General features: G+C 43.8%; 1 protein-coding gene across 1 annotated transcript; it reads left to right on the top strand.

Moving 5' to 3' along the window:
- Positions 1-1,377: 1,377 nt before the first annotated feature.
- Positions 1,378-9,686, top strand: LOC115124337 (macrophage mannose receptor 1-like). The gene is made up of 6 exons (XM_065014573.1): positions 1,378-1,482; positions 1,865-1,903; positions 2,472-2,870; positions 3,070-3,420; positions 3,534-3,652; positions 8,641-9,686. The coding sequence occupies exons 2-6, from the start codon at positions 1,867-1,869 to the stop codon at positions 8,800-8,802; spliced, it is 1,068 nt and encodes a 355-aa protein (XP_064870645.1). The 5' UTR covers positions 1,378-1,482; positions 1,865-1,866; the 3' UTR covers positions 8,803-9,686.
- Positions 9,687-14,365: the final 4,679 nt, after the last annotated feature.

Genomic DNA, 14,365 nt, shown 5'->3' with positions numbered 1-14,365 from the left:
GAGGGACAGGAGGGAGTGGATCCTACATTCAGAAAAAAAAGGTTCCAAAAGCGTTCTTCGAATGTATGAAATCCCTTTGAATAATACTTTTGGGTTCCATGTAGAACCCTCTGTGGAAAGGATTTTACTTGACCGTGTATTGACAGAGGAGAGAGGGTGGAAAACCCAATGACAGAGGAGAGAGAGAGAAGATCACCCAATGACAGAGGAGAGGGAGGGCAGAGCGCCCAATGACAGAGGAGCGGGAGGGCAGAGCGCCCAATGACAGAGGAGAGGGAGGGCAGAGCACCCAATGAAAGAGGAGAGGGAGGGCAGAGCGCCCAATGACAGAGGAGAGGGAGGGCAGAGCGCCCAATGACAGAGGAGAGGGAGGGCAGAGCGCCCAATGAAAGAGGAGAGGGAGGGCAGAGCGCCCAATGACAGAGGAGAGGGAGGGCAGAGCGCCCAATGACAGAGGAGAGGGAGGGCAGAGCACCCAATGAAAGAGGAGAGGGAGGGCAGAGCGCCCAATGACAGAGGAGAGGGAGGGCAGAGCACCCAATGACAGAGGAGAGGGAGGGCAGAGCGCCCAATGACAGAGGAGAGGGAGGTCAGAGAACCCAATGACAGAGGAGAGGGAGGTCAGAGAACCCAATGAAAGAGGAGAGGGGGGGCAGAGAACCCAATGACAGAGGAGAGGGAGGTCAGAGAACCCAATGACAGAGGAGAGGGAGGTCAGAGAACCCAATGACAGAGGAGAGGGAGGTCAGAGAACCCAATGAAAGAGGAGAGGGAGGTCAGAGCACCCAATGCTGGAGGTGTTTATCTAGACACTGAGTGTACAAGACATCAGGACCTCCTGCTCTCTCCATGACAGTTAACAGTGATTTACCAGTCAGCAGATATCAATCCAATTGATCATGAGGGATTAGATGGAACGATCTATTTAGAGTAGAAATCCACGACCAGCCTACTTGACACAACTTGTGGGAAGTATTGGTGTTGACTTGGGCCATCGTCCTTCTGGAACTCTCTTGATACCTTGTATCACTCTCAATTCAGGCCTCACTGACCTGAACAATTCTTGAAATTACTCAACCCTTTCATTAAAAGGAGTTGGGTCCTTTTCAGAACAATGAGGCAATTTCTGGCCAATATGTCTATCTAGAGGACTGGGTTATCTCCTTTGGATCAACAGAACCATCACATGAACATGTTCTGTATAGCCTCTCTAACTGTTTCCTTCTCTGGCTCTGTCCAACCCCTTTTCCAGTGGGATGAATGTCACATCACAGTTTTGTTTGTTTAGAGATGAATAACAAATTCAAGCAAATGAGGAGCAGTGTCATGTTTAAAAAGGGACAAACATGTGATGACAGACACACAGTAGGAGAGACAGAGAGAGAGAAAGGGGAGAGTTGGATAGCGAGAGAGAGATAGAGAGACAGACACAGAGAGAGACGGAGACAGAGCGAGAGTAAGATAGTTTTCTTCAAACAACAGGTGAGGCCATTTGTGATTGTAGATATTTCATATTTCATACATATTTCATTGTAGAGAAATGTGTATAATATTTATTAGATACTTTTTTATTCCTAGTTGTGAAGGTTCCAGTGTAGAATAATCCACCATGTGTTCTTACTCTCTGGAAATGTAATGTTGAGGTTTTTCACCCCTACCCACTTCCAATACTTTAGAAACCTAACCTAACAATCACTGATTGTTCCTGTCTCTGAACAGGTGATAACCCTCTATGTGGGGAGCATTATCTCCACCTGTCCTGTCAGGTCATATCAGTAAAGAAGGAGAAAGACAGTTTGTGTTGGTAAAGTGTTGCAACCTTGAAGTGCATTCATTTTAATCATATATCCTTTGAATTTCACAGTGATGGAAACGTTGTTGTATCTCACCCTGCTAATCTCAGGTCAGTTTACTGTGTGTGTGTCCCAGCGATACGTCCTTGCTAATCAGCTCCATATTATCTCCAAGACATTGGCACAGTGTTGCCCAGTGTTGGCAGCTCATATCTGGTGAGGACAGACTTCACTATTCCTGAAATAAGCTCACTCTTTGGATCAGCTGTCCGTTTTGGGCCCGTTTGGTCCACCAAATGATCTTGATGACCACCGTATGGCATTTTATCAGTTAAATCTCTTATGTATAGGTATTTATTCATATATCATTTATTTAGGAAAAGTTCAATCAAATATTGCTAAATCATTTAATACATTTGTATATTTATGAGCCTATTTTCTGTTGGGTGTTTTTACATATGTTGGGGTGGCAGGTGGCCTAGTGAGAATACCCACGCAGGGAATGTGCAGTCATGTATGCTGGGTGTGTGTGTGTGTGTGTGTTTATGGATGTCGTTGGTGTGTGTTTGCACCCCAAGGTGTACTGTACTGTATTTTTAACAGATTCATAGATAGTGTGGTTGGGGTTGAGAAGTTGCTGGAGAAAATATCCCTCATTAATCATTATTCTGTTCACAGGGTTCTACACACCTTCCTCATGTCTTCATCAATATCACCTCATTAGCAACTATATGAACTGGACTGATGCCCAGAGTTACTGCAGAGCACATTACACTGATCTGGCTACAGTAGATGACATGGAGGACCTGAACAGGCTGATGACCAGTGTCAGTAGTTATCATTTCTGGTTCATTGACTATACATTAAAATTAAGGCACTGGATTGGACTGAAGAAGGGAGACTCCATGAAGTGGAACTGGTCTCTGGCAGACAGACGTTTCTACAGAGAGGGGGAGACTGAGTTCAGAAACTGGGACACTGGGACGCCCCAAAATGGTAACTGTGCTTTAATGACTACAGCTGGTCTGTGGAACAACACCTCCTGTGATGACCAGCATCACTTCATCTGTTATGATGGTGAGTGTTTACATACTAATGATGAAGCCTGTTCTAAGTGCTGGGGCTGCCATTGAGTTGAAACATAGACTCATGAGAGCTTTAAGTTGTTAATCAGTTATTGATTTGTTATCAAATCAATCAGAACATTTACTATAGATGATCATTAGATGATGTTTTATTGGATATTTGTATCGATTATTACATTTGACTTTTGCAGGAAAACAAGACACCAACCTAACATACGTCTTAATTCAGGAGAACAAGACCTGGATAGATGCTCAGAGTTACTGCAGACAGTATCACACAGACCTGGTCAGTGTGAGGAACCAGACTGAGAACACAGAGATAGAGAAGAAGATATCACTGAGGGGACTTCCTGTGTGGATCGGTCTGTTTCTAGACTCCTGGAGATGGTCAGACCAGAGTGACTCCTCATTCAGAAACTGGTTGTCAGGACGGCCTTCAACAGATCAGGGATACAACTGCACTCTGGTGCATTCTAATCCTTCTGATTATACTAAATGGGTAAATCAACCCTGTGACGTCAACTATCCTTTCATCTGCTATGGTAAGTTACCATATTACCCACCTGATCTACCTGATATAATGATGACAAGAGAATTCTAATTCCCCCATGATTCACTACTGTCATTGTGGGATTGTATTATCTTGTTGGTCCAGCTGTGGAGACCCCTGAGAAACCTCAACTGAAGAGACAGGTGGTGAGAATGAAGATGACCCCAAAGGATCAAAATATGAACCTCAGTGATCCTGCTGTTCAGGACACCATCTTACAAGTTGTGAGTTTCCCCTTGTTCATGAAGAACCAGTCAGTAATGATGCAAACTGTATAGATCAAATCAAATGTTATTTGTCACATACACATGGTTAGCAGATGTTAATGAGAGTGTAGCGAAATGCTTGTGCTTCTAGTTCCGACAATGCAGTAATAACCAACAAGTAATCTAGCTAACAATTCCAAAACTACTACCTTATAGACACAAGTGTAAAGGGTTAAGAATTATGTACATAAAGATATATGAGTGAGTGATGGTACAGAGCGGCATAGGCAAGATACAGTAGATGGTATTGAGTGCAGTATATACATATGAGATGAGTATGTAAACAAGTGGCATAGAACCTGTTAGGTATGATGCGAATTTTCGCATCTTTTTGTAAAAAATCGCGCAACATTTCAACGTCCTGCTACTCATGCCAGGAATATAGTATATGCATATGATAAGTATGTGTGTATAGAAAACACTCTGAAGTCTCTAAAACTGGCTAAATCGTGTCTGTGGCTATAATAGAACGTATTTAGGAGTAAAAATCTCTGGTAAAACTGTTCACCAAAAACACAAAAAAAAATTCATCCGCCAGTCAATGTATTGTCTAAGGCGACAGAAAATAAATAAGGATCCCCTGTAAACGGCTACAGCTTCCACCCGATGTCGCCAGTACTGGCATTTCATGTCTGCTTTATCCTTGGTTAGATCACGTATAGGCCCTTCCTGTCTTGAGGCGCACCACAGGATGTTGTGAAATTGAAAACATGGACGATGATTTCAAGACTTGCTGCTATCGAATACAGATCGCCCCGTGATCAATTTTATAGATTATTAACGTTTATTAATACCTAAAGTTGTTTTAGAAAAGTAGTTTGAAGTGATTTGTAAAAGTTTATAGGCAACTTTTGTAATTTTAAAAAGTGACGTTGCGTCTTGTAAAGGGGCATTTTCCTGGATCAGACTGGCTTTCAGCAAATGACATTTTGGGTATACAATGACGGATTTAATCGGGAAAAAGACCCAATTGTGATGTTTATGGGACATATAGGAGTGCCAACCAAGAAGCTCGTCAAAGGTAATGAATGTTTTATATTTTATTTCTGCGTTTTGGGTAGCGCCGGCTACCGCAAAATCTGTTGTTTAGGTGACGTTCCAGTATTTTGGGGGTGCATGCTATCAGATAATAGCTTCTCATGCTTTCGCCGAAAAGCATTTTACAAATCTGACTTGGTCGCTAGATTCACAACGGGTGTGGCTTTAATTCAGTACCTTGCATGTGTGTTTTAATGAAAGTTTGAGTTTTATCGAAAACTATAGGTGGCGCTCTGAAATTTCCGCTGATTGATGTTCCTGCACTGGGATTACATTCTGCATCATCCCTAACAGGCTAGTGATACATGTATTACATAAAGATGCAGTAGATGATATGGAGTACAGTATATACATATACATATGAGATGAATAATGTAGGGTATGTAAACATTATATTAGGTAGCATTGCTTAAAGTGGCTAGTGATATATTTTACATCATTTCCCATCAATTCCCATTATTAAAGTGGCTGGAGTTGAGTCAGTGTGTTGGCAGCAGCCACTCAATGTTAGTGGTGGCTGTTTAACAGTCTGATGGCCTTGAGATAGAAGCTGTTTTTCAGTCTCTCGGTCCCAGCTTTGATGCACCTGTACTGACCTCTCCTTCTGGATGATAGCGGGGTGAACAGGCAGTGGCTCGGGTGGTTGTTGTCCTTGATGATCTTTATGGCCTTCCTGTGACATCGGGTGGTGTAGGTGTCCTGGAGGGCAGGTAGTTTGCCCCCGGTGATGCGTTGTGCAGACCTCACTACCCTCTGGAGAGCCTTATGGTTGTGGGCGGAGCAGTTGCCGTACCAGGCAGTGATACAGCCCGACAGGATGCTCTCGATTGTGCATCTGTAGAAGTTTGTGAGTGCTTTTGGTGACAAGCCGAATTTCTTCAGCCTCCTGAGGTTGAAGAGGCGCTGCTGCGCCTTCTTCACGATGCTGTCTGTGTGGGTGGACCAATTCAGTTTGTCTGTGATGTGTACGCCGAGGAACTTAAAACTTACTACCCTCTCCACTACTGTCCCATCAATGTGGATAGGGGGGTGTTCCCTCTGCTGTTTCCTGAAGTCCACAATCATCTCCTTAGTTTTGTTGACGTTGAGTGTGAGGTTATTTTCCTGACACCACACTCCGAGGGCCCTCACCTCCTCCCTGTAGGCCGTCTCGTCGTTGTTGGTAATCAAGCCTACCACTGTTGTGTCGTCCGCAAACTTGATGATTGAGTTGGAGGCGTGCGTGGCCACGAAGTCGTGGGTGAACAGGGAGTACAGGAGAGGGCTCAGAACGCACCCTTGTGGGGCCCCAGTGTTGAGGATCAGCGGGGTGGAAATGTTGTTGCCTACCCTCACCACCTGGGGGCGGCCCGTCAGGAAGTCCAGTACCCAGTTGCACAGGCGGGGTCGAGACCCAGGGTCTCGAGCTTGATGACGAGCTTGGAGGGCACTATGTTGTTAAATGCCGAGCTGTAGTCGATTAACAGCATTCTCACATAGGTTTTCCTCTTGTCCAGATGGGTTAGGGCAGTGTGCAGTGTGGTTGAGATTGCATCGTCTGTGGACCAATTTGGGTGGTAAGCAAATTGGAGTGGGTCTAGGGTGTCAGGTAGGGTGGAAGTGATATGGTCCTTGACTAGTCGCTCAAAGCACTTCATGATGACGGTAGTCGTTTAGCTCAGTTACCTTAGCTTTCTTGGGAACAGGAACAATGGTGGCCCTCTTGAAGCATGTGGGAACAACAGACTGGGATAGGGATTGATTGAATATGTCCATAAACACACCAGCCAGCTGGTCTGCGCATGCTCTGAGGGGTGGCTGGGGATGCCGTCTGGACCTGCAGCCTTGCGAGGGTTGACACGTTTAAATGTTTTCCTCACGTCGGCTGCAGTGAAGGAGAGTCCGCATGTTTTAGTTGCGGGCCGTGTCAGTGGCACTGTATTGTCCTCAAAGCGGGCAAAAAAGTTATTTAGTCTGCCAGGGAGCAAGACATCCTGGTCCGTGACGGGGCTGGTTTTCTTTTTGTAATCCGTGATTGACTGTAGACCCCGCCACATACCTCTTGTGTCTGAGCCATTGAATTGAGATTCTACTTTGTCTCTATACTGACGCTTAGCTTGTTTGATTGCCTTGCGGAGGGAATAGTTACACTGTTTGTATTCGGTCATGTTTCCGGTCACCTTGCCCTGATTTAAAGCAGTGGTTCGGGCTTTCAGTTTCACATGAATGCTGCCATCAATCCACGGTTTCTGGTTTGGGAATGTTTTAATCGTTGCTATGGGAACGACATCTTCAACGCACGTTCTAATGAACTCGCTCACCGAATCAGCGTATTCGTCAATGTTGTTGTCTGACGCAATATGAAACATATCCCAGTCCACGTGATGGAAGCAGTCTTGGAGTGTGGAATCAGATTGGTCGGACCAGCGTTGAACAGACCTCAGCGCGGGAGCTTCTTGTTTTAGTTTCTGTCTGTAGGCAGGGATCAACAAAATGGAGTCGCGGTCAGCTTTTCCCGAAAGGAGGGCGGGGCAGGGCCTTATATGCGTCGCGGAAGTTGGAATAGCAATGATCCAAGGTTTTTCCCGCCCTGGTTGCGCAATCGATATGCTGATAAAATTTAGGAGTCTTGTTTTCAGATTAGCCTTGTTAAAATCCCCAGCTACAATGAATGCAGCCTCCGGATAAATGGATTCCAGTTTGCAAAGAGTCAAATAAAGTTCGTTCAGAGCCATCGATGTGTCTGCTTGGGGGGGAATATATACGGCTGTGATTATAATCGAAGAGAATTCCCTTGGAAGATAATGCGGTCGACATTTGATTGTGAGGAATTCTAAATCAGGTGAACAGAAGGACTTGAGTACCTGTATGTTGTCATGATCACACCACGTCACGTTAACCATGAAGCATACGCCCCCGCCCCTCTTCTTACCAGAAATATGTTTGTTTCTGTCGGCACGATGCGTGGAGAAACCCGCTGGCTGCACCGATTCCGATAGCGTCTCTCCAGTGAGCCATGTTTCCGTGAAGCAAAGAACGTTACAGTCTCTGATGTCCCTCTGGAATGCTACCCTTGCTCGGATTTCATCAACCTTGTTGTCAATAGACTGGACATTGGCGAGTAGAATGCTAGGGAGTGGTGCACGATGTGCCCGTCTCCGGAGTCTGACCAGAAGACCGCTCCGTTTCCCCTTTTACGAAGTCGTTTTTGGGTCGCCGGCTGGGATCCATTCCGTTGTCCTGGGTGAAAGGCAGTACACAGGATCCGCTTCGCGAAAGTCATATTCTTGGTCGTACTGATGGTGAGTTGACACTGCTCTTATGTTCAGTAGTTCTTCTTGACTGTATGTAATGAAACCTAAGATGACCTGGGGTATTAATGTAAGAAATAACACGTAAAAAAACAAAAAACTGCATAGTTTCCTAGGAACGTGAAGCGAGGCGGCCATCTCTGTCGGCGCCGGAAGTATCACCTCTCTGGTCTGGTTCCTAGTGTGTTGTGGATGACCTCCTCTCTGGTCTGGGTCCTAGTGTGTTGTGGATGACCTCCTCTCTGGTCTGGGTCCTAGTCTGATTGAAGATGACCTCCTCTCTGGTCTGCGTCCTAGTCTGATTGAAGATGACCTCCTCTCTGGTCTGGGTCCTAGTCTGTTTGTAGACAACCTTCTACCCTGGCTGTGACCCCGCTCTCAAAGGGTGTCTCAGGGAGAGTGGGATGTCCAAAAACACATTTCCAATTCACACATGGATATTAAAACACACTTGTACATGTGTGAAATAGGACAAATATAAGCCTCCTCTCCTCATATAGTCAAGGGTTGAATTGAAGAACGTCTCAGTATAGCAGGAAGGATTGGCAGTTGTAGATCTTCAGAATGACTAATACAGAGTGAAATATTGTGGGTCTCTGTATGGGTGTGTTTCTCCAGATAAGGAACAAGCTGAAGGAGCAGGGGTTACCTGCAGACACCAAAGTGACATGGAAAAAGCAGCCTGATGGGAAGGTCTTCCACAAGGAGGAAGAGGGGTCTCCCAAGAAAGAAGAGGAGGAGAAGAAGATGAAGAGGATGATGACAAAGAGAGAACTCTAATTATGTTAAATGTTCTCCTAACTTTTCTCTTTTTTAAATTTAGATCTGTACTGGGATGTATTTTCTGAACCTAATTCAATGTGTTTTATTAATTAAATTGTTTAAGTATAAACATTAATAGTTTATCTTGAGATGTTTTTCTTGATAATTTTCTTGACTTGGTTGTTTTATTACAAGGTTTGTTCTCAAGATAGACATTTCACACATCATGTCTGTAAATGAGTTATTTGTAGTTATGTTGATATTCAGGGCTGTGAAAGAGTATTTGCCTCCTTTCTAATTTGCTCAACTTTTACAGATTTAAGATGCTGAATGTTATCAGATCTTCAAAGAAAACAGAATATTAGATGAAGGGAACCTGAGTGAACAAGTAACACAACAATTACCTACTTATTTCATTTATTTCATAAACAAAGTTATGTAACACCCAATGTTCATGTGTAAAATATTAATTGTCCCATTACACTCAATTACTGGTTGTCACACCTTTAGCTGCAATGACTCCAACCAAGCGCTTCCTGAAGTTGTTGATCAGTATTTCACGTCGCTGTGGAGCATTTTTGGCCCACTCTTCTACCTAGAACTGTTTAAACTCAGTGACATTTGTGAGTGTTCAAGGATGAACTTTGAAGTTCTGCCACAACATCTCAAATGGGGTCATTAGGTCTGGACATTGACTGGGTCATTCCAAAACTTCAAATGTGTTGCTTTTGAACCATTTTCATGTAGACTTGATTGTGTGTTTTGGATCAATGTCTTGCTGCATGACTCTCTTCAGCTCACAGACTGATGGCCTGACATTCTCCTGTAGAATTCTCTGATACTGAGCAGAATTCATGGTTTCTTCTATTAAGGCAAGTCGTCCAGGTTCTGAGGCAGCAAAGCATCCCTAAACTGATGAATGTTTGGTTTTTGCCAGGCGCAATGGTTCCCATGTCATCTAAAAAGTTATACTTTTGACTCATCTGTCGATAAAACCTTCTTCCATGAGTCTTGATGTGTAATGCAATGCGTACAGGCGGCAGAGAAGTCAGGCACAGGAGAGTGTTTAATAAACATAAACCTCCGTCAACAGAACAATACAATACATGGGTCAAACAAAACCTGGTCAATACCAGCATACCATGCATAGGCACTACAAGAAACAATTACCGACCAGGACATGCGGGGGAACAGAGAGTTAAATACACAACAAGTATTTAATGGAATTGGAACCAGGTGTGATGGAAGACAAGACAAAATCAATGGAAAATGAAAAGTGGATCGGCGATGGCTGGAAGGTCGGTGACCTGGTGCTTCCAGGTGCTTTTCGGAAACTTTAGTCAACTTTTTGGACTAGATGGGTCCCATTATGTTTGTTGAAAACCGAACACTGCATTCCACAGTAAAACACTTCATATCAATCGTCAAGCATGGTGGTGGTAGTGTGATGGTTTGAGGATGCTTTGCTGAGTTACAGCAGTTCTGCGTGGAAGAGTGGGACAAAATTCCTCCACAGCAATGTGAGAGACTGATCAACAACTACAGGAAGTGTTTGGTTGTAGTCATTAGAGCTAAAGGTGGAACAACCAGTTATTGAGTGTAAAGGGGCAATTACTTTTCACACAGGGGAGTTGGGTGTTGCATAACTTTGTTAATTAAATAGACAAAATAAGTATAAATATGGTTTGTTATTTTGCAAACTCAGGTTCACTTTATCTAATTTTAGGTTTTGGTTGAAGATCTAATAACATTCAGTATTAAAATTTTGCAAAAATAGAGAATATCAGAAAGGGGGCAAATACTTTTTCACAGCACTGTGAGTATCAATGTGTTTTTCTAATTGGAATGTAACTTTCTTTAATTGAAATTTATTTAGACCACAGTTTACATACTGCATAGCCAATGTAGTCTCAGCATGTTTTTATTGGTTAATGAAGATGTCTTTTCTGATGATCAAGTAAATACCTGTTGCAGATTGACAGTATCGGTCTAGAGTTGTGATTCTTCAAGTTTCAACATAATATTATTTTAATGTTTATTTGACACATTTTACCTTGATTGATCTAGACATAATGTTTTACTCTCTTCAGGACTCTGATACACTGGTATCAGTTAGAACCATGTCCTGCTGACCAGAGCTTTAGTTACATTTTCCTTGATGATAAAGACATCTAGACATAATGTGTAATCAACTCCTCTCTTCAGGACTCTGATACACTGGTATCAGTTAGAACCATGTCCTGCTGACCAGAGTTTCATTTTTCCTTGATGATAAAGACATCTAGACATAATGTGTAATCAACTCCTCTCTTCAGGACTCTGATACACTGGTATCAAGACCATGTCCTGCTGACCAGAGCTTTAGTTACATTTTACCTTGATGATAAAGACATCTAGATATAATGTGTAATCAACTCCTCTCTTCAGGACTCTGATACACTGGTACCAGTTAGAACCATGTCCTGCTGACCAGAGCTTTAGTTACATTTTGCATAACTTCCTCAAACCAGACAGAGGGGAACTTTACCACATCAACCAAACCCAGGATATTTCCTGGAACACACAATGATGTGACATTATGTGACAGTAATGAACCTGGTCTCAGATCTGTTTGTGGCATCTTGCCAACTCTCATGTGTGTTGTGGTGCTGTGTGGCTCAGTTTCTAGAGCATCGTGCGCGGTCGAAAGAAGTAGACAAAGGTGCAGCTTGGTGAGTGTACATTTTCCTTTTATTTAAAATGTGCCAACGGGCTATACAGCCTCCTAACAAAGTAAACTACCCACACTGAAAGGAGGAAAAGGGCTACTAAGTATGATTCCCTCTGGCTGTCCCACCCCCGCCAAAACATAGAAATTGAAAACTAAACATAGAATGCCCACCCCACATCACACTCTCACCTAAACAAATAGAGAAATAAAACGTCTCTCTAAGGTCAGGGCGTGATAGTGGTGGGACCACATAACCTGAACCTAGGGAGGGTCCCCAGATGGCGGCTCTGGTGCGGGGACCCACTCCACCTCTGGCTCACCCCGCTTTGGGCGTCTCTGGTGTAGGGACCCTAACCGACCCCAGACTGGGGACCCTCTCGCGGGCCCGGACTGGGCACCCTCGCTGCGGGCCCTGGACTGGAGGCCGTCGCCGGAGGCTTCGTGTCGTGGATCATCACTGGAGGCTTCTTGCCATGGATCATCACTGGAGGCTTCGTGCCATGGATCATCACTGGAGGCTTCGTGCCATGGATCATCACTGGAGTGGAGAGACACACAGGAGGCCTGGCTCTGGGAGCAGGCACAGGATACACTGGGCTGTGGAGGTGCAACAAACAAAACGAAGAAACAACCGTGAAGCTTGACTTTGGCTATACTGCCTCTAACAAAGTAAACTACCCCACTGAAAGGAGGAAAAGGGCTACCTAAGTATGATTCCCAATCAGAGACAATGATAGACAGCTGTCTCTGAATGAGAAACATATAGGTTATAGCTAGATTTAGAGCAAGTGTGAGCGAGAGTTGGAAGGGACCATTGTGGTTTCCCCCATTCAAGACACAACATCCCTTTCCACATGAAATGTGGAGTGAAAAGTTTTATTAGAAATAAAACGGCTCTCTAAGGTCAGGGCGTGACAGCTTTCAATGCCAGGATTGTTGGTTTGTTTCCCAGGCCACCAATATGGAAAATGCATGCTTGACTACTTTTGGATGAAAGGTTATATTATATTTTATATTATGGTCTGCAGTGAATTTGGGAAAGTATTCAGACCCCTTGACTTTTTCACAACAGTTTTTCCCCTCATCCAATCTACACAATACCCCATAATGACAAAGAATAAACAGGTTCTTAGATTTCTATGCAAATGTATTACAAATAAAAATGGAAATATTAGATTTACATAAGTATTCGGACACTTTATTCAGTACTTTGTTGAAGCACCCTTAGTAGTGATTACAGCCTCGAGTCTTCTTGAATTGACGCTACAAGCTTGGCACACCTGTATTTTGGGAGATTAGCCCATTCTTCTCTGCAGATCCTCTAAAAGCTCTGTCAGGTTGGACGGAAGCGTCGCTGCACAAATATTTCAAGTCTCTCCATAGATGTTTGATCGGTTTGAAGTCCGGCATCTGGCTGGGCCACTCTAGGATATTCAGAGACTTGTCCAAGCCACTCCTGCATTGTCTTGGCTGTCTGCTTAGACCTGTTGGAAGGTGAACTTTCGCCCCAGTCTGACGTCTGAGAGCTCTGGAGCAGGTTTTCATTAAAAGGATCTCTCTGTACTTTTCTCGGCTCATCTTTCCCTCGATCCTGACTAGTCTCTCACAGTCCCTGCCATTGAAAAACATCCCCACAGCATGATGCTGCCACCACCATGCTTCACCCATTGTTATGGTGCCAGGTTTCCTCCAGACGTGACGGTTGGCATTCAAGCCAAAGAGCTCAATCTTGGTTTCTTAAGACCAGAGAATCTTTTTCTCATTGTCTGAGAGTCTTCATCTGCCTTTTGGCAAACTTCAAGCATGCTGTCATGTGCCTTTTACAGAGGAGTGGCTTCCGTCTGGCCCCTCTACCGCATTGGCCTGACTGGTGGAGTCCTGCTGAGATGGTTGTCCTTCTGGATGGTTGTCCTTCCCCATTTCCACAGAGGACCCCTAGAGCTCTGTCAGAGTAACCATCGGGTTCTTGGTCACCTCCCTAACCAAGGCCCTTCTCCCCCGATTGCTCAGTTTTGCCCGGCGGCCAGCTCTAGGAAGTGTCTTGGTGGTTCTAAATTTCTTCCATGAGGCCACAGTGTTCTTGGGGACCTTTAACCTCTCTAGGGTATGTGGGACGGTAGCGTTCCACCTGTCAACAGCCAGTGAAACTGCAGGGTGCCAAATTCAAAACAACAGAAATCCCATAACTAAAATTCCTCAAACATACATGTATTTTACACCATTTTAAAGATACACTTTTTGTAAATCCAGCCACAGTGTCCGATTTCAAAAAGGCTTTACGACGAAAACAAACCAAGCGATTATGTTAGGTCAGAGCCAAGTCACAGAAAAACACAGCCATTTTTCCAGCCAAAGAGAGGAGTCACAAAAATCAGAAATATAGATCAAATGAATCACTAACCTTTGATGATCTTCATCAGATGACACTCATAGGACTTCATGGTACACAATACGTGTATGTTTTGTTCGGTAATGTTCATATTTATATCCAAAAAATCAGAGTTTACTTTGGCGCATTATGTTCAGTAGTTCCAAACATGATTTTGCAGAGAGCCACATCAATTCTACAAAAATACTCATAATAAACATTGATAAACGATATAAGTGTTATTCACAGAATTAAAGACATATTTCTCCTCTAATGCAACCGCTGTGTTAGATTTAAAAAAAACTTGCAAACCATGCAATAATCTGAGCTACCCATTCTCGGGACGACAAATCAAGCCAAATTGATATCCTCCATGTTGAGTCAACATTAGTCAGAAATAGCATTAAAAATATTCACTTACCTTTGATGATCTTCATCCAGAATGTAATTCCCAGGAATCCCAGTTCCACAATAAATGTTTTGTTTTGTTTGATAATGTTCAT

The sequence above is a fragment of the Oncorhynchus nerka genome, unplaced genomic scaffold (assembly GCF_034236695.1).
Source record: "Oncorhynchus nerka isolate Pitt River unplaced genomic scaffold, Oner_Uvic_2.0 unplaced_scaffold_2653, whole genome shotgun sequence".
Lineage (NCBI taxonomy): Eukaryota > Metazoa > Chordata > Actinopteri > Salmoniformes > Salmonidae > Oncorhynchus > Oncorhynchus nerka.
Note: the sequence above shows the minus strand (reverse complement) of the source record. Positions and strands in the feature narration are given on the sequence as shown.